At 42.7% G+C, this 27,419-nt stretch overlaps 1 protein-coding gene across 1 annotated transcript; it reads right to left on the bottom strand.

Annotated features, from left to right (window-relative positions):
- Window positions 1-5,011: 5,011 nt before the first annotated feature.
- LOC126483757 (uncharacterized) lies at window positions 5,012-25,047 on the bottom strand. Its single transcript, XM_050106901.1, has 2 exons — window positions 24,956-25,047; window positions 5,012-5,792 (listed from the first exon to the last, which is right to left on the bottom strand). The coding sequence occupies exon 2, from the start codon at window positions 5,762-5,764 to the stop codon at window positions 5,393-5,395; it is 372 nt and encodes a 123-aa protein (XP_049962858.1). The 5' UTR covers window positions 5,765-5,792; window positions 24,956-25,047; the 3' UTR covers window positions 5,012-5,392.
- Window positions 25,048-27,419: the final 2,372 nt, after the last annotated feature.

Raw genomic sequence — 27,419 nt, 5'->3', positions numbered from 1 at the left:
AATTGGCGTTATGTCTGCCACAATGCTTTCGAAACTACCATGCCATTCAGAACAACTAATTTCTACAGCTGTAGGTATTTTCATATTAGAAATTTGTTCAAGGCAGCATTTCTACTTGTAATTACTTTTTTTTTGTTGATAATATCTACGTTTTGGTGTTGTGTTATACATTCGTTATGAAGAAGTCACATGTGACGATGTCCACGAAGACCATGAGTTCTATTAAAGTATTGTTTATGTGTAAAAATTTATATTTATACTTTGAAGTACTGTTTGAAATACTGTATAGCAAAAATAGATCTCAATAAGGAACAAGAATTAAATTAGCGTTAACGTCTATAAGACCAGTATCACGTGAAACAATTAAAAGTGTAGCTACATAGGCGGCCGCTGTGGCCGAGCGGTTCTAGGCGCTTCAGTCCGGAACCGCCTGCTGCAACGGTCGCAGGTTCGAATCCTGCCTCGGGCAGGATGTGTGCGATGTCCTTAGGTTAGTTATGTTTGAGTAGTTCAAGTCTAGGGGACTGATGACCTCAGATGTTAGTTATGTTTAAGTAGCTCTAAGTCTAGGGAACTTATGACCTAAGATGTTAAGTCCCATAGTGCTTAGAGCCATTTGTAGCTACATAATAGGTATCCGCATGTTGGCTTATGCTGCGATTGTGTCGCGCATCACGCTGACCTATTTCGCACGCATCGTCTCCAATTGCTTGGGCACGGGGTTAATAAGTCATTGCAAGATTACACTAATTCCATTAGGGCCGTTTTATATTCTGTGTTGCATAGTGTTTTGACTCAAGAAAGCTTTACAACAAACTGTCTGGAGTATTCTCTACATACAAAATACTAATTTACATTAGAGATGGCATCAGTTTCGCTAAAGAAGCCGGGGCATGAAACACACTATTAGGTACAGCAAAGTTCAGCATTAATTCATTCATACGGAATATTTACTAGTAATTGCACCTTCGCGCTGTATTTCTACATAACGTGGCTCAGTTGTTGATTTAATTAAATAGGAAATTTCAGGTGACTGTAGGACCTTTTCAAATGAGTCATGCCTTAAGTGCTCTTACACTACTTTTTACAATTATACGTTTAATCATACAACTTCACAAAGGAAACAAAAATGAAGCGGATTGAAGCGACGAATGAAAATCTGTACCAAGGACGTGATTTGAACCCGGGCCTCCTACTCACTAGGTGGATGCACTAATCATTAAGCCACCCTGGCACTCTGCCTTTAGGAGGGGAGCGAGGCGTGCTAGGGTAATCAGTGCAGTTGTGGAAAGCCACTTTACCAGGATGGCTTCGTGAGTCACCTAACATTACCGCTGGATATATTTCGTAAACCACATCAAATACTGACGAATCGATTCCACAGACCGAACGTGAGGAGAGGGGCTAGTGTAATTGGTTAATACAAACCATAAAAAATGCACGGAAGTATGTTTTTAACACAAACCTACGTTTTTTTAAATGGAACCCCGTTAGGTTTGTTAGCACATCTGAACTTATAAACAAATACGTAATCAGTGCCGTTTGTTGGATTGTAAAATGTTAATTACATCCGGAGATATTGTAACCTAAAGTTGACGCTTCAGTACCACTCCTCCGCTGTTCGATCGTGTGTATCGGAGAGCACCGAATTGCGTAGGGATCCAAAGGGAGCGGTAATGGACCTTAGGTACAGAAGAGACTGGAACAGCACATTACGTCCACATGCTAACACCTTTTTATTGGTCTTTTTCACTGACGCACATGTACATTACCATGAGGGGTGAGGTACACGTACACACGTGGTTTCCGTTTTCAATTACGGAGTGAAATAGAGTGTGTCTCGACATGTCAGGCCAATAGATGTTCAATGTGGTGGCCATCATTTGCTGCACACAATTGCAATCTCTGGCGTAATGAATGTCGTACACGCCGCAGTGCATCTGGTGTAATGTCGCCGCAGGCTGCCACAATACGTTGTTTCATATCCTCTGGGGTTGTAGGCACATCACGGTACACATTCTCCTTTAACGTACCACACAGAAAGAAGTCCAGAGGTGTAAGATCAGGAGAACGGGCTGGCCAATTTATGCGTCCTCCACCTCCTACGAAACGCCCATCGAACATCCTGTCAAGGGTCAGCCTAGTGTTAATTGCGGAATGTGCAGGTGCACCATCATGCTGACACCACAGACGTCGACGCGTTTCCAGTGGGACATTTTCGAGCAACGTTGGCAGATCATTCTGTAGGAACGCGATGTATGTTGCAGCTGTTTGTTACAACACGCAACTGAACATCGGAGGTTTCAAGCGTCAACTTTAGGTTACAATATCTCTGGATGTAATTAACATTTTACAATCCAACAAACGGCACTGATTACGTATTTGTTTATAAGTTCAGATGTGCTAACAAAACTAACGTGGTTCCATTTTTAAAAAAACGTAGGTTTGTGTTAAAAAACATACTTCCGTGCATTTTTGTATGGTGTGTATTAACCAATTACACTAGCCCCTCTCCTCACGTTCGGTCTGTGGAATCGGTTCGTCAGTATTTGATGTGGTTTACGAAATACACTCCTGGAAATGGAAAAAAGAACACATTGACACCGGTGTGTCAGACACACCATACTTGCTCCGGACACTGCGAGAGGGCTGTACAAGCAATGATCACACGCACGGCACAGCGGACACACCAGGAACCGCGGTGTTGGCCGGCGAATGGCGCTAGCTGCGCAGCATTTGTGCACCGCCGCCGTCAGTGTCAGCCAGTTTGCCGTGGCATACGGAGCTCCATCGCAGTCTTTAACACTGGTAGCATGCCGCGACAGCGTGGACGTGAACCGTATGTGCACTTAACGGACTTTGAGCGAGGGCGTATAGTGGGCATGCGGGAGGCCGGGTGGACGTACCGCCGAATTGCTCAACACGTGGGGCGTGAGGTCTTCACAGTACATCGATGTTGTCGCCAGTGGTCGGCGGAAGGTGCACGTGCCCGTCGACCTGGGACCGGACCGCAGCGACGCACGGATGCACGCCAAGACCGTAGGATCCTACGCAGTGCCGTAGGGGACCGCACCGCCACTTCCCAGCAAATTAGGGACACTGTTGCTCCTGGGGTATCGGCGAGGACCATTCGCAACCGTCTCCATGAAGCTGGGCTACGGTCCCGCACACCGTTAGGCCGTCTTCCGCTCACGCCCCAACATCGTGCAGCCCGCCTCCAGTGGTGTCGCGACAGGCGTGAATGGAGGGACGAATGGAGACGTGTCGTCTTCAGCGATGAGAGTCGCTTCTGCCTTGGTGCCAATGATGGTCGTATGCGTGTTTGGCGCCGTGCAGGTGAGCGCCACAATCAGGACTGCATACGACCGAGGCACACAGGGCCAACACCCGGCATCATGGTGTGGGGAGCGATCTCCTACACTGGCCGTACACCACTGGTGATCGTCGAGTGGACACTGAATAGTGCACGGTACATCCAAACCGTCATCGAACCCATCGTTCTACCATTCCTAGACCGGCAAGGGAACTTGCTGTTCCAACAGGACAATGCACGTCAACATGTATCCCGTGCCACCCAACGTGCTCTAGAAGGTGTAAGTCAACTACCCTGGCCAGCAAGATCTCCGGATCTGTCCCCCATTGAGCATGTTTGGGACTGGATGAAGCGTCGTCTCACGCGGTCTGCACGTCCAGCACGAACGCTGGTCCAACTGAGGCGCCAGGTGGAAATGGCATGGCAAGCCGTTCCACAGGACTACATCCAGCATCTCTACGATCGTCTCCATGGGAGAATAGCAGCCTGCATTGCTGCGAAAGGTGGATATACACTGTACTAGTGGCGACATTGTGCATGCTGTGTTGCCTGTGTCTATGTGCCTGTGGGTCTGTCAGTGTGATCATGTGATGTATCTGACCCCAGGAATGTGTCAATAAAGTTTCCCCTTCCTGGGACAATGAATTCACGGTGTTCTTATTTCAATTTCCAGGAGTGTATATCCAGCGGTAACGTTAGGTGACTCACCCTGTATACATTGTAGATGCTTGAGACTTGGAAAGATCTCTGAAGTCACATAGTTTTTGGAAACTAAAATGTGATGATTGCAAAATGCAATCTCAGTTTCATTTATTTAATGCTAATGTTCCTAGCGCTTCTGGTCAGTAAACCATCAAAGTGAAGGTTTAAAGATAATAAGAGGTCACAGGATAAAGTAACAGCAAAATACAATAAAAAGTGAAAATAGAAACTTCAATACGACTTTCACTAAAGGAAGCTGTGAGAAGGGCCACAAGGTAACACCGGATGGTAACAACGGCAGAGGTTTGGCAGTTGCAAAGGTTAAGTGTGTTTGTGAAATCTTATGGGACTTAACGGCTAAGGTCATCAGTCCCTAAGCTTACACACTACTTAACCTAAACTATCCTAAGGACGAACACACAGACCCATGCCCAAGGGAGGACTCGAACCTCCGCCGGGACCGGCTGCAAAGGTTAAGTTACACCCACTCTGCCTCACAGTGGAATGTAATTTAGTAAGACGTATTCGTAGCAAATAAAAGAATTAAAAAACATCCAGAAATATTACACTTTTTTAAAAGCTAAAAGCTAGTTAAAACTAAGTGACAATGAGAAACTACAGGTATAACAACGGAGAAACATATGAAAACACCACCTACATTGCTTACATGGCGTAAGAAAATCTCATGTTTTGTCTATTGACCGAAAGCACTAACAACATTAACGCTAAACAAATGCAATCAAGACGGTTTTTTTTAATCAAGACATAGAAATCGCTGTAGTTCCATTGACGTTATGTCTCAAATTAAAAATGATCTGCCTTGGTAATATTTACTTTTTTTTTTAATCTGCGAAGACATACTGGAAAGAAAACTGAGGAAAAAGGAAGCAAACATAATCAGAAACTAAACAGATTATTGAAAAGTACCTCCAATCGAATTGACTTTTTTGGTTTTCTAGACTGCGAACAGAACAAACTGGACAGATACTAGTGATACACGAGAAGAAATAAAAGTACATTTACTGGTCGTACGGTGCAAGCCGCAAGAAAACTAATTTCTTGTCCAGTCAGAGCATCAGCGTTTAGTACAAAAATTATAATATGCGCCAGACTATGTGCAAAGCCCTTTGGTTTATTCTGAAACTGATACGAGTTACATGCAGTACACTTAAGATCAAGTAAATGGAATGGTATGTTGACCCCAGTCAAGTCTAAATACAGTATTCACCGAGCTAATGAAGATGTTCCATTGCAGCACTTATCAACTGGACTAAGTAGCCTATTAAACTGTAACACGAATTCAACTCCCCACCCCCACTCAAAAAAAAAATGCAAAAATGGAGCTTGTTCTGCCAAAGACCAGACAGGGACTGTCTGTCACCACTGTATGGCCCGGACGCCTCCACCTCGGCCGAGCTGCCTCTTGCTGCCGACGGCGAGGGACTTCATCATCTGGACGACGCCGTACATGGTATCGGCGAGCTCGCACAGCGTGTCGTCGTCGGTGCGGGCCACCATCTTGCGGATCCCGTCGGCTTTGGCCCTCCTGGCGGCCGCTTCGCGCCGCTCATCCTCGAGCGCCTGCACGTGCGCCCCGCGGTCCTCGGCCACCAGCCGACTCACCAGCCTCTTCTGCCTGTTCAACGCTCGCTTGTCCTCCGGGTCTCCGTACTCCTCCCACGCCCTCTCCAGCTGCCGCTTTGTCTTTATCGCCTCCACAGTCTCTCTGCTGAGTGGAACCCTATCCATAGTCTACGCTGTTAAGCTCTGCTGTTACCTGCAACAAAAAGGGGCACTTTAAGTTTCTTCACTGAAGACTTTATAACACTACAGAACAATATTTCATATTTTTCAAAGTTTTTCGTTTCGCGTTTTTTCATGATTTATCATTTTATTGTCAATACTAATTATTTACTATACCGTAAGAACACTTATTACAAATCACTCGAAAACAATATTGCAAGAAATGTCTAAAAGGTATCAGATAGATTATATAATGGTAAGACAGAGATTTAGGCTCTGGCTCTGAGCACTATGGGACTTAACTTCTGAGGTCATCAGCCCCATATAACCTAGAACTACTTAGACCTAACTAACCTAAGGACATCACACACATCCATGTCCGAGGCAGGATTCGAACCTGCGACCGTAGCGGTCGCGCGGTTCCAGACTGTAGCGCCTAGAGATTTAGGAACCAGGCTTTAAATTGTAAGACATTTCCAGGGGCAGATGTGGACTCTGACCACACTCTATTGGTTATCAACTGTAGATTAAAACTGAAGAAACTGCAAAAAGGTGGGAATTTAAGGAGATGGGACCTGGATAAACAGACTAAACCAGAGGTTGTACAGGGTTCCAGGGAGAGTATAAGGGAACAATTGACAGGAATGGGGGAAAGAAATACAGTAGAAGAAGAATGGGTAGCTATGAGGGATGAAATAGTGAAGGCAGCAGAGGATCAAATAGGTAAACAGACGAGGGCTAGTAGAAACCCTTGGGTAAGAGAAAAAATATTGAATTTAATTGACGAAAGGAGAAAATATAAAAATGCAGTAAATGAAGCAGGCAAAAAGGAATACAAACGTCTCAAAAATGATATCGACAGGAAGTACAAAATGGCTAAGCAGGGCCCGAGGACAAATGTAAGGATGTAGAGGCTTATCTCACTTGGGATAAGATAGATACTGCCTACACGAAAATAAAAGAGACCTTTGGAGAAAGGAGAACCACTTGCATGAATATCAAGAGCTTTGATGGAAACCCAGTTCTAAGCAAAGAAGGGAAAGCAGAAAGGTGGAAGGAGTATATAGAGGGTCTATACAAGGGCGACGTACTTTAGGACAATATTATGGAAATGGAAGAGGATGTAGATGAACATGAAATGGGAGATATGATACTGCCTGAAGAGTTTGACAGAGCACTGAAAGACCTAAGTCGAAACAAGGCTCCGGGAGTAGACAACATTCCATTAGAACTACTAATAGCCTTGGGAGAACCAGTCCTGACAAAACTCTACCATCTGGTGAGCAAGATGTATGAGACAGGCGAAATACCCTCAGGCTTCAAGAAGAATATAATAATTCCAATCCCAAAGAAAGCAGGTGTTGACAGATGTGAAAATTACCGAACTATCAGTATAATAAGCCTCGGCTGCAAAATACTAACACGAATTCTTTACAGACGAATGGAAAAACTGGTAGAAGCTGACCTTTGGGAAGATCAGTTTGGATTTCGTAGAAATGTTGGGACACGTGAGGCAATACTGACCTTACCACCTATCTTAGAAGAAAGATTAAGGAAAGGCAAACCTATGTTTCTAGCATTCTTTCATACTCTGAAGGTGGCAGGGGTAAAATACAGGGAGCGAAAGGCTATTTACAATTTGTAAAGAAACCATGTATGGAAGTGAAACGTGGACGATAAATAGTTTAGACAAGAAGGGAATAGAAGCTCTCGAAATGTGGTGCTACAGAAGAATGCTGAAGATTAGATGGGTAGATCACATAACTAATGATGAGGTATTGAACAGAATTGGGGAGAAATTTGTGTCACAACTTGACTAGAAGAAGGGATCGTTTTGTAGGACATATTCTGAGGCATCAAGGGATCACCAATTTAGTACTAGAGGGCAGTGTGGAGGGTAAAAATCGTAGAGGGAGACCAAGAGATGAATACACCAAACAGATTCGGAAGCATGTAGGTTGCAGTAGGAACTGGGAGATGAAGAAGCTTGCACAGGATAGAGTAGCGTGGAGACCTGCATCAAACCAGTCTCTGGACTGAAAACCACAACAACAACTAATTATTTACAATACCGTAAGAAAACTTACTACAAATCACTCGAAAACAATATTGTAAGAAAGGCAGTACACACGCTGGCAAAGTCAGTGTTTTTACTATCTGTACTATTATATAAGGACTAGTCGTTGTTTACCGTAGTTACCGACAATCTCGAAAAATTAGTGACTCATTTCCCTTAAATTTTTTTCAAAATGGCTCTAATCACTATAGGACTTAACATATGAGGCCATCAGTCCCCTAGACTTAGAACTACTTAAACCCAACTAACCTAAGGACATCACACATATCCATGCCGGAGGCAGGATTCGAACCTGCGACCTTTAGCAGCAGCGCGGTTCCGGACTGAAACGCCTAAAGCCGCTCGGCCACAGCGGACGGCTAACAATTTTTACACGATACTTTAACAAACATGCGGAAGTCATTGGTTATACATTTTTTCTTAACTAATATGTTGAAGTTTTCTGTTACGAGCGACTGCGAGAAAGAACATGGTGTGCTGTGAAAACATGCTATTTCGTTTACTTTCTCGGAGTCACTTTCAAATACGACAGCAAGGCATGTAAACCATTACACAAATTGTTTCTCCCTTATACACTCATCCTCTAAACAACAATGTGCTGTTTTGTTTTCTTCCTCGCCGTCAGTTTTACAAAAAGCAGGGAAGTTGTACAGGGTATCCATAAATTATCTTCCAAATTAAGACTTTAATATGTTTAAAACTACACTAGGTATCAACAAACTGTTTTCAACATGTGATAAGATATAACTCAAAGTTTTGATTCCTCGTTCGTACACACCTGTGTGTGCACTCTTAATGTTACGGATAACGTCTAGTCGGAAATTGAATGTCCCAAGTGATTTCCATATGTTTGGACCACTCAAAGACGCAATAGGAGGAGAGAAGTTCCGTTCTGATGAAGAGGTACGCCACGCGGTGCATGAGTGGCTGTGCAGAGTACCAAAAGAACTTTTTTCTTATGCACTTCGTAAGCGCCGGAGGACTTGCATTGACCGTAGGGGATATTATGTTGAAAAGTGATACAGCTTTGTACCACTTCTGCACAATACATAATACTTTAAAAAATATTTAAGATTTTCATTAGACTCACCCCCGTACTAATGATGAAGAGTAGGCTGAAGTTTAAGAGACTCGTCAGGAAGATTTAGTGCCCAAGGAAGTAGAATACGGAAGTACTAAAGAATGAAGAGATACTCTTGAAGTTCTCTGAGGCTATAGAAACTACAATAATGAACAACTCAATAGGCAGTACGGTTGAAGAGGAATGGACATCTCTACAGAGGGCAATCACAGAAGCTGAAAAGAAGCCCGTGGGTACAAGGAAGGTAAATGCAAAGAAACCATGGGTAACAGAAGAAATACTTCCGATGATGGACAAAAGAAGAAAGTACAAAAATTTTCAGGGAATTTCAGGAATACAGAAATACAAGTGACTCAGGAATGAAATAAATAGGAAGTGCAGCGAAGCTAAGGTGAAATGGCTACATGAAAAATGTCGAAAAAGAAATGATTATTGGGAGGACTGATTCAGCATATAGAAAAGTCAAAACGACCTTCCCTAAAATTAAAAGCAAGCGCGTTAACTTGAAGAGTTCAATAGGAATTCCACTGTTAAATGTAGATGGGAAAGCGGATCTATGGAAAGGGTACATTGAAGGCCCGTGCGAGAGGAATACTTGTCTGACGACGTGAAAGAAAAAAAAACAGGAGACGACAGGGCAGAGATAGCGGATCCAGTATTAGAATCAGAATTTAAAAGAGCTTTGGAAGACTTAATATCAAGTAAGGCAGAAGGGATGGATAATATTCCACTGGAAATTCTGAAATCATTGGGAGAAGTGTCAACAAAACGACTATTCACGTCGGTGTGTAGAATGTATGAGTGTATGAGTCTTGCGAAGTACTATCTGAGTTTCGAAAAATGTCGTCCACACAATACCAAAGATTGCAAGAACTGACAAGTGCTAGAATTATCGCACAATCGGTTTAACAACTCATGTATCCAAGTTGCTGACGAGAGTAATACACAGAAAAATTGAAAACTGAGGATCTGTTAGATTACCATCAGTTTTGCTTTAGGGAAGGTAAAGACATCAGAGAGGCAATTCTGACGTTGCGGTTGATAATGGGAGCACGATGAACAAAATCGAGACACGTTCTTAAGATTTGTCGACGTGAAAAAGCATTTGATATTAATTAATGGTGCAAGACGTCCGAAATTCTGAGAAAAAACGCTTAGCTATAGGGAAAGGCACGTCATACACAATATGTACAAGAACAAAGTGGGAACAATAACAGTGAAAGACTAACAGTGAGGTGCTCGGATTAAAAATGGTGTAAGACAGTGATGTAGTCTTTCGCCCCTACCGTTCAATCTATACATCGAAGAAGCAATGAGGAAAATAAAAGAAAGGTTCACGAGTAGGATAAAAACTGAGGATGAAAGGATATCAATGATAAGATTTGCTGATGACATTGCTATTCTCAGTGACAGTGAAGAACAACTGCTGGATGTGGGGAACTGAATGAACAGTCTAATGAGTACACAATATGGATTGAGAAAAAATCGAAGAAAGAGCAAAGTAATGAGAAGTAGAAGAAATGAGAACAGCAAGAAATTTAATATTACAACTGGGGATGACGGAGTAGACGAAGTTAAGAAGTTCTGCTACCCAGGCAGCATAATAACGTATGACAGACGAAGCAAGGAGGACATAAAAAGCAGACTAGCATTGGCGAAAAAGGTATTCCAAGCCAAGAGAAGTCTGCTGGTATCAAATATAGGTCTTAACTTAAGGAAAAACTTCTGAGAATGTACTTTTGCAGCACAGCATTGCATGTTAGTGTGACACGGCCCGGAACTGAAGCCTTCGAGATGTGGCACTACAGAAGAATGTTGAATATTAGGTGTACTGATAAGATAAGGAATGAGGAGGTTCTCAGCAGAATCGGCGAGGAAAGAAACATATGGAAAGCACTGATAAGAAGAAGGGACAGGATGATAGAACACCTGTTAAGGCATCAGGGAATACCATCCATGTTAACAGAGAGAGCCGTAGCCGGTAAAAACGTAGAGGAAGACAGAAATTGCAACATATCCAGGAAATAATTGGGGCCTAGTGGCTTCGTAATGGTGTGTGCTGTCCACTGGTCCAATCGAACCGATCATTTACTAGAAATGGTTATAGTCAACTACTTGGAGACCATTTGCAGCCATTCATGGACTTCATGTTCCCAAACTCAGATGGAATTTTTATGGATGACAATGAGCCACGTCAGAACAATCTGAACATTTCGAGCGAATGATCTGGCCAATCAGATCGCTAGACATGTATTCCATGGAAGATTTAAGGGACATATTCGAGAGGTCAATTAGCGCACAAAATTCTGCACTGGCAACACTTTCGCATTTCGCTATCGTGGCAGCTTGGCTCAAAGTCTCTGCTGGAGACTCCCGACGATTTGAGTCCATGCTACGTCGAGTTGACGTTGAGATCCGACGCTATATTTGGAGGTACCCCTTGATCTTCGTCACATCAGTGTACGAGATCGCATAACATTTTCTCGGTAACAGGGCACCGTCGCACGAAAAGTCGCTCGCCATGTACTCAGAACAGTTCCTCTACAACGTACCCAAGTCTTACCAAAATCTGGTGTTAACAAGTCTGATGGTCCCCTTGTTACCTTGGGACGACATGTGATAACTTACTTTCTGAAGTCCGTAACGTACTTATCGTACAGGCTGTATATTTCAGCGATTGTTTAAACGGAAGTTTTCTGTGGTAACAAGGCTGTCGAGATGGTAACACCAGTCAGCATCAGGGATATTGCGGAAAAGATTAGAGAAGATCGCAATTTGTGTCCAAGTGAAACTTCTACCTCCTCGGTTGCGACTCAGGACAAAGGTGTTGAGTCAGTGATGCAAATTGTTTGTGCCAAGTGGTAGCCCGACAACTGGCTATAGCGAATCTCCCTCGTGTGCGGGCGGTCACGCGTGTAAGACAGACCGCGGCCTCACATTTCCTTTTTTCCGCTCGGCCTTTGCTGCGCCACTTTGAGGCGGCGTCGAAATTATGCGGGCTGGCCTGTGTGACTAACCAGCGGTAGCCGACAAGTCCGGCCAATTACGCGGACACGGCGGGGCCGCGTGTTCAACACGGAGGGGTAATTTACGGCGACACACGCCTGCCAGTAGCGCCTCCTTTATTTCCTCGCTCCCCCCGTCGACTCGAACTGCGGACTGTTAACAATCCGTAGAGACCCCTGCACAGCTAAAAACGTTTCTCCATTCAGACCGCTCCTCAGTTTTATCATCGCACAGGGAAACTTCCGCGTCTAATATCACAGCTAGTTAACACTGTGACGCAATTGTCCATTGTAGTGGAAGCTGTTACTGTCGATTCCTTGTCGTTTTAATCAGTCCAGAGGCTGCAAATGCATGCAGGACACAGCACCAGAAGGGTGTACCCGCTGGAGTGGAATGTGTGCATTTGCAGCCATAGGGATGATTAAAACTTCCAAAGAAGCGACAATAGTGGGGAATTGCATCACAAGGTTAAATTTTGAGGTACGAGGGTCACTTCAAAAGAAATGCACATTATTTTTTTTTAAAATCCATCTTTTATTCTACATGTTTGAAAGTTTTACAGTGTGTAGATACATCCTTTAGGAACAATATTTTCATTTCTCCACATAATTTCCATCTCTCTCAACTGCCTTACGCCATCTTGGAACCAGCGCCTGTACAACAGCACGGTAAAATTCTGGACCAACCTGTTGGAGCCACTGTTTGGCAGCGTGCACAAGGGAGTCATCACCTTCAAACCTTGGTCCACGAAATGAGTCTTTCAGTTTCCCAAAGAGATGATAGTCACATGGAGCCAGGTCAGGACTGGAAGGCGGGTGTTTCAGTGTTGTCCATCCGAGTTTTGTGATCGCTTCCATGGTTTTTTTGACTGACATGTGGCCGCGCATTGTCGAGTAACAGCAAAACATCCTGCTTTTGCCGATGTGGTCGAACACCACTCAGTCGAGATTGAAGTTTCTTCAGTGTCATCACATATGCATCAGAATTAATGGTGGTTCCACTTGGCATGATGTCCACAAGCAAGAGTCCTTCGGAATCGAAAAACACCGTAGCCATAACTTTTCCAGCAGAAGGTGCGGTTTTGAATTTTTTTTCTTGTGTGAGTTTGCATGATGCCACTCCACTGATTGCCTCTTCGTCTCTGGTGAAAAATGATGGAGCCATGCTTCATCATCTGTCACAATTCTTCCAAGAAATTCATCTCCACCATTCTCGTACTGTTCCGAAAGTTCGCTGCATACCGTTTTTCATGTTTCTTTGTGAGCCACTGTCAACATCCTGGGAACTGACCTGGCACAAACCTTTTTTAACGCCAACACTTTCAGTACTCTGCAAACACTTCCTTCCCCTTTCCCAAAGTAGCGTGACAATTCGTTCACTGTGATGCGTCTGTCAGCAGTCACCAATTCGTTAACTCTCTGTACATTATCTGGAGTGTGTGCAGTACGAGGCCTGCCGCTGCGAGGACAATCCTCAATATTGCCGTGCACGATTTCATCACGTAACCTACTTGCCCACCGACTAACTGTACTGCGATCGACAGCAGCATCTCCATACACCTTTTTCAACCTCTTGTGGGTGTTTCCTACTGTCTCGTTTTCACAGCACTGGAAGTCTGTGATAGCACGTTGCTTCTGACGAACGTCAAGTGTAGCAGCCATCTTGAAGACATGCTGTGACGGCGCCACTCACGGGAACAGGTTGAACTAAGTTTGAAAACAAGCGGGATGGATGTATCTACACACTGAAAAACTTTCACACATGCACAATGAAAACAGTATTTTTACAAAAATAGTGTGCATTTCTTTCGCTGCTGTTGAGTCTTCTGCCCGCCTGTCCATCTGTGGTTGCCAGGTCCACCAATAGAAAGGCCGGACTCGACGTAATATACTGCGGTGTCAAACGTAATGGGATAGCGATATGTACATATGCAGATGGCAGTAGTATCGCGATCACAAGGTATAAAAGGGCAGTATATTTGTGGAGTTCTCATTTGTACTCAGGTGATTCAACTGAAAAGTGTAGTTACAGCTAGACCCATGGGAGATTCCTTTTCGGAAATCGTTAGGAAATTCAATATTCCGAGATCCACTGTGTCACGAGTGTGCCGAGAATACCAAATTTCAGACATTACCTCTCACCACAGGCAACGCAGTGGCCAACGGTCTCCACTTAACGACTGCTGCCATATTCTTCTTCTATGTAAGAATAAAATACAGGAAGGGAAACGGAAAGGATGGGTGGATAATCGTGACGGTTAGACGCAGAGGGCATCGTGACAATGGAATGGCGAAAGTTGAAAATTTGTGTCGGACTGAGATTCGAACTCGAATTTACCGACTGCCTTAACCGCTTTGGCCATCCGGAAACGCTCCCTGACTGACTCAAATTTCCAACTTATCGCACACTGTAATGCAGCGTCCCTCCTCCAGTAAACTCCCTACTCGTAAATTCTGATTCCAGTAGGAGTGCTTCCGCACTGAAAGAAACGTCGAGGAGAAGTTACCTCTTTTTCAGAAATGTATATGTGGGAGATGTGTCTGGTCTGTCGGGCATGTCCTTTGCCGCTTGAGAAAGTCCTGCTTACGCCACCTTCCTTTATCAGTAGCGCCATTCGATTAGATGTCAATAACCTCCATACGCTTCTTAACCACACCCTGCCTTCATACCCTCCTTAATCACATCTCGCTACCTCTGCCTACATCGCCAACGTGGTCGCCTATCTTTAGTTCCAGGCTACAGTCAGTTTTGCTCAACTTAGAAAGATGTGGTTTGTGGACGTGTCCTTATCAGCAAAGCCAGTTTTCTATTTTATCATTTATTTATTTATTTGGGTGGGAACCACATTCTGCCGGATACCTTCGTGGGAAGCGAGAACAATTAGGAAAATGCACAAGATATATATTATGAATATGCCTTCCTGTCGGCACTTACTGATCAACACTCAGCGCCTTAAATCCAACAAAACCTCGTTTTTCTCTTCCTTTAGGTATATTTGGATTGGTTTGTACCACAACACTCGGTTGAGTTCCGAACAAAGCATCCAGTCTGCTACGATCCTAACTCTTATCACTACTAGTGTCCTAATAATTTTCAGGTAGGTCTCTGCATATCAGGGCGCGTCCCGCCTGCTGTGCATTTTGTCCTTTGATTTGGTGCGTTGCAGGGTTAAGAATTGATCAATCTATTCACTTTTGTAATATTCAACTGGTAGAAGACTCGGGAGCCGCAGTTCAAGTTTCTTTCGCGTATCTTAATTAGATGTTAAAGGAAACAAATTGGACCCTAGTTGGCACATTTGGATGGATCATCCTCGTTCCTGAAGATACGAATGGTTGTACATACCGAACGTTAGTTAAGGTGCTGACAATCAATATCAGTCCGCGACGAAGTTTACACAATTTCTATTAAATTAAGGGTGCATAATTTAGTCTGTCAATTACTCACCAATCCACAACAGAAATGCCTGCAAGACCCGGTGGAAAAAGTAGAAAATGGCTAATGTACCTTGTGAACTCTTTTGGGCAGATGAAAACTAATTTTTAATACAATTAATAACGTGTGTACTTTACACACACACACACACACACACACACACACACACACACACACTGACAAAGGCACGCGCGCCAACGGGCTCACGAGGCAGCCTTTGGGCATATTACTGATAATCTGATCTTTAGATATCAGTCTTCTGCTGCACAAAAATTTTAATTTCACTATACCAGTTTCAACAGATTAATCTGTCATCTTCAAAATATCAATAGAGTCTTAAATCATAAATAAAAGAATCGGACTTAAAGACGTCGTAAACATATTAAGTAAGAAACATAACGGTTGTTAAAAAAAACAACAGCTGAACATCAGGGAAGTATAAAAAGGTTGTAAAAAACGTATGTACGATAGTTCAACGACAGAAACACCCAAGGGAAGTCGGCTGCACTCAAGTTAACAATGCTGGGAACGGCTCCCTCCGCTTCCCTAGTTCGTAATCTGGATGCAGCTGACTTTCCCTGCGTTTCTGCAAACTCGCGTCCGGCTGCCGGCCTAGTCACCAGTTGAGTGAAGAGTACAATGAATTGCTGTTACTCAATCGGCCTTTCGTGCCACTATCACCTGTTCGTAAAATAGGATTCTTTACCCATCTTTTATTTATCTCGCCTTCGCATGTAATTATACATTTATACTTGACTAGGCGTTGAGCATTTAATCTAATGTATTACTACCTTTTTATACGCTTAGCCTGTCTCAAAACCTTTACATAGTTTTAAAAGGTTCTATGGATGTTAGCGCTCCCGCTTTGTATACACGCGTGATTAATTCACTTTAAGCTTTCAATTAGCTGGTTGCTATCCATGGCAAATGTTATGCACTTTTGCCGACGTGTCACAGTTTATCGTTCAACGAAGGTATGTGATTTTTCTGATTTTCAACTTTTATACATTCGTTTTAACAACGTTTTTACACTTTGCTGATGCCCGATTATTCTACATTTGTTTTTAATATGTTTAGGGAGTCCTTACCGTCAAATCCTTGGTTGACGTCGGCTTACCTACGATTTAAGCATGTATTGAACTTCTAAAGCTGACTGGTTAATCTGTTGAAGTTAAGTGTAATTAATTTTTTTGTGCAGCTGACGACTGATTTTTATTTTGGTGGAAAGAATACACACAGAAACTGCTAAACAACAGCTACGAATGACACCATATAATGAAAATTGCTGTTCTCGACGACTTTCATCGCACATGCATTCTCTTCCTATACACAATACAAGCATTTTAGTTGTTGTAGTTAAGTTTCGGATATTGATGAAAATCAGGGAGAGTTTTTAGAGAGGTTTCAGGGAAATCTGAATTCCTTAGCGCTTTCGTCAATCACCTTTTTGAAAGTTTTAGTTGTTACATTCCAGCTTCTTATCCGACGCACCTGCAAAAAGAAAGCGCGTTTCTACAGAATAATCGAAGCCATACCTGAATGGCACAAATAATGAGACAGAGTATGTCAAACCATAGATAATGAAGGAAAATGAGAGAAAAATCACACATACCCAAAGAGGGAAAAGCAATTTCTCCTCTCTTGTTAGGGGGTATCGCGAAATTCATAGTCCAAGACAACGGGGTACGTGCTGAATTCTAGAGGAAACGATTTCAAATTAGTACTACGAGGACTTTCAGAGAGACTTCACCTGGCTTGAAACTCGACAGCAGAGATAACGAGTGGGGTACATAATTAAAATGTATTATTCTACATATTAATCGATAAGCTGTTAATATTAGTTCCGATCTTTGATCAAAAAGTCATAACTCTAGTCATTTTATACAAGCAGTGCCGAACAATACGACTAAGAACGACCACATGTTAAATCACGCATAAAGGTGCCAGCTTCAGTTTATTGGGAGGAGCACAGGCAAGAGACTCTACATTTATACAAATATGTTACATCAAATGTTATGCATCAAACTAACGTTATTACTACCACCGCAGCAATATCGTTACATTTATCTAAATATGACGACACTTGGGTCATATAAATTTAAGGGAATACTTGAATTTATTAATACATTTAGTGGCATGCTTTAGTTCATAACTATGTTGCAGGAAGACTGTTTACCGTCTACAAAAGAAACTATTATGTAACCTGTACTACCTATCCCGAATTACTGCTAAAGTGTGTGTACCAGGCTAAATTACAATGGATCATGTTCTGAGATGGAGTATAAAAAGGAACTTTCATTCAGTCGTAGGAAGCTTGGAAGTAAATTAAAGAGATATCTAAAAGTGCAGACGTTTAAGTGTTACTCAGAAACCTTAAGACACTGGCTACAAAAAAGAGTTTATATGACCATTTAATATGTCACTATGAGAAGAATTTCACTTAATAGTAGCCTTCAGATCTCAGCTGTATACTTCACATCGAGAGCGGTGACACATTAGTCGGTACACTAGACTCTTTCGAGAATGCAACCACAACAAGTTAGGTTTTCAGTGGTTACTCTAAATCGATTAAAGCGAATGCCAGGATGGTTCCCTTGAAAATGAAGAGGCTGATTCCCATCACCAACTTTCTCTTATTTAAGCTTGTGCTCCAGTATCTGATAACTTCGACGTCGAAAGGACAAACATTGTTCAAATGGCTCTAAGCACTATGGGACTTAATATCTGAGGTCAACAGTCCCCTACACTTAAAACTACTTAAACCTAACTAACCTAAGGACATCACATACATCCATGCCCGAGGCAGGATTCGAACCTGCGACCGTAGCAGCAGCGCGGTTCCGGACTGAAGCGCCTAGAACCGTTCGGCCACACCGGTCGAAAGGACATTAAAGCCTAAACTTCGTTACTTTATATTGACAATATCTGCAACCATTCGGAATTTTCCCTTCATAAATGTTTGTTGTCAGCAATGTCAAACGCAACAAAAGCATAAAATTGAGCGGGAATTATTGTAAATAGAAGTTTGATGTCAAAAGTGCTGCAACTGACTTAAAAGAAAATAGAAGAGACAAGCCACTGAATACGCCTAAAATACTCAGATGAAACGTGTTTGGTTAAAAAACAAAAATATAGGAGCAAAAAGAGTAACATTTATTCTTATACGACAGACAAACAGCACCTGTTTTGCAAATTTCACCAGTTTTCATGACTAATGATCAGTCTGACCAGTGGACGTTGAGAGAATGATCTGAATAAAAATTTTAGGCAAGGAAACGCGGATGAAACAGAAACTGAAATACAGAGATAATATTAACCAACACGCAGTGGAACGGAGCTCTCGGTGCTGTTTTAAGTCACTGACTTTATTCCTGATTATTCTATTTTATTTATCCCACTGTCCGTTCAAACAAATTGGTTTTCTAATTTTTTCCCAGAAAATTGCTGGCGAAATGGCCTTGTTATTAACTTTAGAAAGATCTTCTAATAAGCAAGGTTCACCCAGAAGGTGGCACTGCATCAGGTGGCCCAAATCTTGTACCTTGTCAGTCCCAAACCCATCTCCGTTCATAGCTCTCCAAAGAGCTCTTGGAAGGATGTCCAATCATCCAGTTGTGTACCTCGTTTTTTCCACAGGGTACTTCTAGTGGGCATCCACGAGAGCCTACGATCTTTGCAAGAGACTTTAGCTGGATCGCAGGCGTCTCCCGACGGGCAGCGATCCGTACATTGGCTGCCAGGAGTCAGTTCCCATCTTTGTCCTCTCCACATCTGACCCTGTGGCCAGGTGCACGCGAGCGAGGAGGAGGGAGGGGGGGGGGGGGGGGGAGCGGGCAATGAAAATGAACAGGTAGAGTTTCTAGTGTTGGCTTCAAGCATCCCATTGCAATTCGCACTGCCTCGTTCACTGTAACGTCTGCCTTCTGCCCTTATGCAAATGGGCGCCACATGGGCAGCAGAGACACAAAGTGCCGTAACCGACATCCGCAACACTCGTAGCTCGGCACACCAGTCCACCTCGTGTGACCTAATGATGTGGTTCGTGGTACAAACCTTGGCTCTGGCGGTCATTCAATGCTGTTTTCAACGTCAAGGTGTGATCCAGGGCCACGCCTAGATATTTCGACTGTGAGCAGTGCTGGAATCGTACGCTTTGCCACATCACAACGAGTCTCGGCATGCCATACTATTATTGAGTGCGGCTGTGCAGAACTACGTATCGTTAGTGATTATTTGCAGGCGGCCAGCATCGTAACAGAGGTAGAGTTGGTTCAAATTGTGAGTCAGTTTCTCTTCTACCTCTGAGAATCCCGAATCTTGAGCTGCCACTGCTGTGCCGTCAGCGTATATGAATTGGCTGATGTCATTTGGTACTTGCTGCTATTGTACAGCATTGGTACCAGCATCTTTCCTTGTGATAAGCCGTTCTTTTGTGTCCTCCTCCACCTGTTCTTCTCAAAGGGGTTGACGTAGTCTCCTGCTGTGGGGAATGGTGGACCCTTGGATGTCAGATGGTGGTCTTTAGTCACATCATATAATCCCAGTTTAACGATTTTTCCTGATACGGGCAGGCGAATTCAGCGTGGTGACACAGTGGTTAAGATATTTGAGTCCAATTATGAACGATCTAGGGTATAATTCTAGCCCGGATCTCTTCATTTAAATCTCATGTGATTTCTGTACATCGGTTTGTGTCAATGATGAGATGATTTCTTCTTCAATAAGTTCCTGCTCGATTCCTCCCCTCTGTTCCACCCCCTTTCCCATCATTCTACCAAACTTTGTCCAGCGGAGTTTAACCTCTTTACTGAAAGGATACCACTCTACCTTACTTATTTTCACTGGTTCCGTTACGTGACTTTAGTACCTACCACAAACGGAAATCTGCCAGTTAAGAATTAGAGGACACAGGATAGAACAGAAACGGCTGTCGTCAATATATATAACATATTTTCCTGTTCGAAATAGTTGCAACAAAATTTCTTCCAAGATAATGGCACAGCAGCGATCTTGTTATGTGCAAGTGAACATGGTCACTTGAAGGCACGAGATACCGCGCGGAACCAGTTTAAAGCCTGGCTCCAACAAACGTTAATACCTTTACTACTATTTCCTTTTCGAAGTACGTCCCGAAATACCACAAATAATAGTCCAGAGAATGGAAGAAATCCTCTGGTGATGGGCATTCCGAGTACAGTAACTCTCGCTGTCTGGTCCGCCGCTTAGTTCAAGGTCTGTAACTAAAAACGTCTTACGACTACTAAACACATAAAATCACACAGCTGCAGACATCTCGCCTTCACTGATAACTATAACGAGTTTTTAATGCACGACCAGAACAGGCGCAATAAAAGCGAAACATTACAAATGAGAGCGGTAATTAGGGCAGCGATTATTTTAATGAAGGCTTACGAGTGGTCCGACTCGAAGAGAAAGAGCAACAGAAAGCCATAAAGGCAGAGTTCAAGAAAACCTCCAACGAAGCATCCAGTGCTGTCTTTTTCTTTGGTCTGAGTGGATGAATTTTTAGATCAAATGAAGAAGAAGAGAGCTAAATAGTACCACTATCAATGCTGACAATAAACATCTCACACTCTTCGCAGTTTGAAAAGGTCGATATAACGACCCGCAAAGAAGCAGCATACTTGAGTTTAAGAGGCAAAACTACACGAGTGATAGAGGATTCATCAAATGAAACAGCAGTTACTCTGCAACTATTCAAAGGTGCACGCTTATTTGCAGTCGTTAAAAGTCTGCAAACTGCTGACTAGCCTGACGCATTTTTTTTTTTTAGCGAGAACGCACAACAGCAACACTGAATAACTAATGGAGAACAAATAAAACGTTGCTGCCTCTTGTTTCATATTACGGTACGCAAAAAAAGCAACTGCTCTCCTTGTGGCCCCATTTTGTTTCCTTTCTTGCCTTCCTGCATCTCAAGGAGTTCAGACGAAGTAACAAGTTTTTCACGCAGATAAATATTTAAGTATATTTTAGAATCACCATTTACAAGCCTATTATGCATATCGCTATAAATCTTACGGCAAAGAATACATGGATGTAAACACTGAACTCCGGTACTTCCAGTAAATGATGAATCCTTACAAGGAACAATGATAAGACGAAAGAAGTTAAGAAAGAAAAGACAATTCTTTAAAAATAAAATTTTCGTCTGGGGAACAACATTCCTCTACACATCTCCCTCAATATAATTGCCACTAACACTCAATGCGGCTTACCAGCATCCACGTCTTATGCTCCATTCTAAAACAAGGCTTTTGACATCAGAGCAAACATGGATAAACAAATCGTCAGTACAAGCATCTTCGGAGACAAATTGACTCTAATGTAGGAAATTCCAAGACTAAAGCGTACTCTTATCGCTGCGAGATTCAAAGACAATTCTTGGCTATGAATGAGGACACCAAGTCGAAGTCCACATATGGCTAACGAATTTTTCTTATACACACCATCGCAGTAGAACGGAATTCAACTGCAGGCACGGAAGTTTATCTGATCGTTGTTTATCCTCTATAAACTCTCTGTCGCACTTTACGCCTCTATAAAATCTCTGTCGCACTTTACGAAGTTCATCATAGAGTCAGCCATGCGAGAATGGTCTCACTAGCGCCAAACTAGCTTTTAATGTAATAAGAGGGAGGGAGGGAACGACAATGACAACGGTCTCTGTGCCGCTAAATGCTAGAAAGCAAATCAGTGGGATGGCACCACATTTATTGACTGCGAGAGGAAACCATGAATCTGAGCAGGGCCTATATGAAAGCAGTGAAGGCCATCTGGAAGACATATAAAATAACTAATTTCCTGGCAGGTGGAATTTTTCGAAAGGTTTATGGCGTACACTGAATTAGGTAAAGGAAACTACGAGACGGAAACGATATGCATCTCACTGGCTGGCGTAATTTAGTAAAACGATACGAATAGACTCATAGTTAAATGAGACATCACAATCCTTTTACAGAACAGACATCCTTAATATCATCCCTTCTGTTCTTCACACCTGTATCTCACATTTTTTCCCTTCAGTTTGATGTCTCAACAACCTCCCTCACTGTGATAAACACGACAGAAAACATGTCTACAAGGATTAGCACAACATTTTTTTCCGACATCAATGGATCCCTAAATGGAGTGAATATGTTGGGCAATTTGTAAAAGTGCGCAAGAAATAAAGAAGAATGTTTTACTGAACATTTTGAAACAAATACTATCATATTTTCGTAGCTAGTAATAGGAAGAATGCGCTCAAACATATCTGCCACCTTTCCATACTGTTTGCGTTTTTTATGTCAAAAATGTTAATTTAATTTTGGTCTTTACATTGAGGTAAGCATTTTATTCATACATACATTTATTTGCACATGTACATTAATGCCCCATTATCAAAACCAACAGGTAGCAACGTACTATTACATGCCTCACTACTCTGTTCATGGTCACCAGTCTCAAGAAAGATTCCGTCGCACCCTTTCAAATTCCCCCGTTTCGTTTCGTATTTCCTCGCAGAAAGCTTCAGTCTTGACAAAGGAGTCCAATTACCTTTCTATAAGAGACCTTCAAAAACAAATGAGCCATAGGCTGTAAAATGAAAACCGCTGAAGGGGATTCGTGATGACATTGCTCAAGGAAGAAGGTGTGGTCCCTATACGAGCGTGGAGGTCCTAAAGTCGCTGCTAGAGGGACGTGGGCGCACACCCACGTAACGACAGAGCGATCACGTGCATATGTCGACCGTCAATAGCGCCTAAAAGGGAGAAATGGGAGCTTCAAAATAAGAGCAAAGGGGTGTAGTGCGTTTCAGTATTGCGCAAGGAGTGTGGGAAACGTCGTGTACGAAGATCATTGCACGTCAGTAGCAATACAGACACTCAATCCGACCTGTAGCGCACTGGCTGCCGCTGTAACTCGCCGGTCTTCAATTATGACAGCACCCACCTGCTAGACAAAGATATCGGTGATGCGGTGTGGCGTTCCAGCCCGTGCGTCACCGGCAGACGACATACGTTCTGCCTCGGATCGCTTGCACCAATCATCGACCCTTGCAATCGACATGTAGTGCCCTCCGTACTCTTGCGCCATTCTTCCACGAATTTTCGATTCCCGTACTCCTTCCGCTATAAGGAGACGTCTACAACCCTTTGCTCCTCTTTTTAAATTCTCTGTTTTCTGCACAACTATGTGCAGTGGACGGTCGAACAGTGCGTGTGCTCACCCTATCGTCAACGTAGGTGCACGCCGATATTCCTCTAGAGACGAGTTTGGGGTCTTGACGCTCATACAGGGACCACACCACTCATCCGTTGGCAATGGCATTACGATCACTTCAGTGGTTTTCATTTTATAGCCTCCGGTTCATCTCCTTCTGAATACCCCTTATAGATGAGGCGTTATAGTCGCTGGTCAAGATTGTAGCTTCATGTGAGGAAATATGAAACGAAACTGGTATATTTGAAAAGGTGGTTCTGGAAACATCTGATACATTCAGCTATTGCATATTCTCAGAAAACTGGCATGCAAATGAAGAAGGACATGCTGCTCTTTTTCCTCAAGAACCACTGACCCATCGCATTCCGATACGCTCATCAATGACACATCTGCCCACTCTGCCTTTTATCAATTTCAGTCATTTTTCAAAATCAGTTGACGCCGCGTTGTAATTTCATGTTAAAGGTTTAACACACTACGATAAGTATTACAGTTAGAAACAGCGTGTATGTCTCGAGGCAGCATAACTCGCGGCGCGTAAATTATCCAGGCTGTATTCGTCCAGCCGGCCGAGGTGGCCGAGCGGTTCTACGCGCTACAGTCTGGAACTGCGCGACCGCTACGGTCGCAGGTTCGAATCCTGCCTCGGGCATGGATGTTTGTGATGTCCTTAGGTTAGTTAGGTTTAAGTAGTTCTAAGTTCTAGGGGACTGATGACCTCAGAAGTTAAGTCCCATAGTGCTCAGAGCCATCTGAACCATTTTTGTATTCGTCCAGTATTTGAGTATGCAATCACTTAGCGACGTCCAACAAAACTTTACATATAATTTCAAAACCTTAGAAAACTTTTTCTCGCTGACACCCCCCCCCCCCTCCCCCGAAAAAAATAAGGAAAGGAAAAAAGTTTATCGCTTACTACATTTTCGCTGTTCATACAGTAAAACTTCAGCATCAGGCACGAGTTTCAATTTATTACATTTTTGCTACTAACTCTATTCGCAACACTTTTTCCAGATAGTATTTACATATATCACTGAATGTACCTGCAAAATTATATCATTGTAAGACGTATGGTTCATGAGATTTAACGTCGTAAACACTGGCAAGCGTGAAAAACTAGTTTTTGCTTAAAACGGATCGCAAGCGGCGCACACTCTACTTATTCAGCGTTTGATAATGAGAACACTTAGTAACATCCAACAGACTTTTAACATCATTTCAAATCTTTTCTTAACTTCATCTCGTTTACACGCTTAATACCAAATATTTAAAACATAATCTATTTGTAAAGCAATCAGATGTTTGATATGAAGGGCGAGCAGGTGATTGATACAAATAGCCACAGCATAACGCCACATGACTTTATTCTTACCACGATACAATATACATCCACCCGGCGCGAAGCCACTGAGGCGACACACTGCTTCGGCTCCGCATGGACAGCCTTTGTTCCCTACCAGCGGCCTGCTGACGCGGGAATGTGCCAACTGAGCGCTGTAACATGAACGCTCGCGCACCCAACTTGCCTAGCCTCTTATCTTCGAAGCAACAGGTGAAGTGGATGCCTTTGGTAATGTGGTAAACAGTAAGCAATGCAACATATGGTTAAAGTATTATCTACGTAACCAGGCTAGCACCACGTTACCTTTCTCTGTGCGTTGCTTAGTGGAATACCTATTCCCTCTGGTTTTTAAGCTTAAGAAGAACTACCATGCAAACAAGTTGTTTGCAGTATTTTACATACACTTGCATTACTCGCAACTTTTCAACGTTTTTCAAGAAAAAGTACAATTTTTTCCATGTTATGGTGTAAGTTTTATTTGTACTAGTATTGACGTCATATAGGCCTCTTATTCCTAGTGATGGCACAGCCAACGTGTTTTAACAGCCGAATGGTCACTCGATAGTTTTTTCGTTCCGTCGGTTTTCCCAGCCGAATGAAACCAAGACTCTGAGGCCCTATCAGCTATAGGGTTTGAGTGGTTTCACTTGCTGTGAGACAACCAACTCACATCGGTCTCCGACAGTTGCGGAAGTTGTATCAAATTTTTATACTCAATCTCCTGCTTGGAGTGATTTCATTTATATATTTTTTCAGCTTTTTCGATTACATAAATTAACCATGACTAGGTTTGCCAACTGTTTTACATACAAAGGACGTATTTTATTTTAAGGAGAAGTGAATAAAACGCGTATTTCTAAAAAGAAGCAATTTCACAATTTGTTGATTAATTATTATTATTATAGCATACCTTGTTTTAAGAAGAGGTGAATAAAAAGCATATTTCTAAAAATGGAGCACTTTCACAATTTATTTCTTCTTCTTCTTCTTCTTCTTCTTATTGTTGTTATTATTATTATTATTATTATTATTATTATTACGTATCTTATTTTAAGAAGAGGTGAATAGAAAGCATATTTCTAAAATGGAGCACTTTCACAATTTATTTATTTACGTAAATACGAATCTCTCGATTTCAATATGGATTTTTGGTTTTACGAGGTTAATAACTGGTGCTACATTATAAATTTATTCTGAAATAAATGACCAATTACTCTCTTATTTAAATTTATTGAACCCCTCTCTCTCTCTTTCTTCTCTCTCTCTCTCTCTCTCTCTCTCTCTCTCTCTCTCTCTCTCTCTCTCTCTCTCTCTCTCTCTCTCTGCCCACTGATTTGCACCCATAACCGATAGTTATATTTCCGTAAATGCTGACGAGAAGGGAACAGAAAGTGTATAAATTTACAAGGTGTTTATAAATGAAAGAGCAATTCAAACAATTTTACCAAGAACCTTATAAATGTTCAATGTGAGCACCATTTGTCACACGGCACACATCAAGTCTATAGCCAAGTTCTTCCAAAACGTTGATAAGTGTGTCTTCAGTGATTGTAGCAACAGCTGCTTCAACCCGGTTTCTTCATTCAGGGAGGTCTGCTGCTAGCGGAGGCATGTACACACGATCCTTGATGAAGCCCCAAAGGAAAAATTCGCATGGCGTTAGGTAGGGTGAACGTGGAGGCCATGCAAAGCAAGCCCTGTCATTGGTCCCCTTGCGGCGCTTGGGTACAGTGAAGTTCAACCAATCGCGTACTTCGCCATGCCAGTGAGATGCCGCACCGTCTTGCTGGAAAATGAAGTCTCTGGCTTCTTCCAACTGAAGGAAGAGCTATTGTTCTAGTGCATCAAGGCAAGAAGTGCCAGTTACAGTAGGTTCACCAAAAAAGAAAGGACCATAAACTTTCCACCGGGATACGGCACAAAAAACACTTGTGTGCCGTGTGACAAATGGTGCTCACACTGAACGTTTATAAGGTTCTTGGTAAAACTGTTTGAGTTGCTCTTTCATTTGACATATTATTTATAACTGTAAGTTTAATGTAATAAATATCATAAAGCCTTAGAATCTCGATATTCAATTATAAACACCCTGTACACTACCGCTCATTAATTTCAATATACCCAATAAATGACATCTAGTTCTCTGTAGATAAGGTCTTATACCGTGGGTACGGTTAACGAAGCAAAGGAATAGTACAACAGTTGTACACATGTCATGATTTTTGTTTGTGGTCACTGAGATACAATAGTATCCAACAAATTATGTTGTGTAAAATGGTTCAAATGGCTCTGAGCACTATGGGACTTAACTTCTGAGGTCATCAGTCCCCTAGAACTTAGAACTACTTAAACCTAACTAACCTAAGGACATCACACACATCCATGCCCGAGGCAGGATTCGAACCTGCGGCCGTAGCAGTCACGTGGTTCCAGACTGAAGCGCCTAGAACCGCACGGCCACACCGGCCGGCTATGTTGTGTATACAGGGTGTCC

Source organism: Schistocerca serialis, chromosome 6 (assembly GCF_023864345.2).
Source record: "Schistocerca serialis cubense isolate TAMUIC-IGC-003099 chromosome 6, iqSchSeri2.2, whole genome shotgun sequence".
Classification (NCBI taxonomy): Eukaryota; Metazoa; Arthropoda; class Insecta; order Orthoptera; family Acrididae; genus Schistocerca; species Schistocerca serialis.
The sequence above is the reverse complement of the archived record's forward strand: the minus strand, read 5'-3'. Positions and strand labels throughout refer to the sequence as shown.

Excerpts from the sequence above, each read along its gene's own strand:
- LOC126483757 (XM_050106901.1), bottom strand. The coding sequence starts at position 5,764 with ATGGATAGGGTTCCACTCAGCAGAGAGACTGTGGAGGCGATAAAGACA.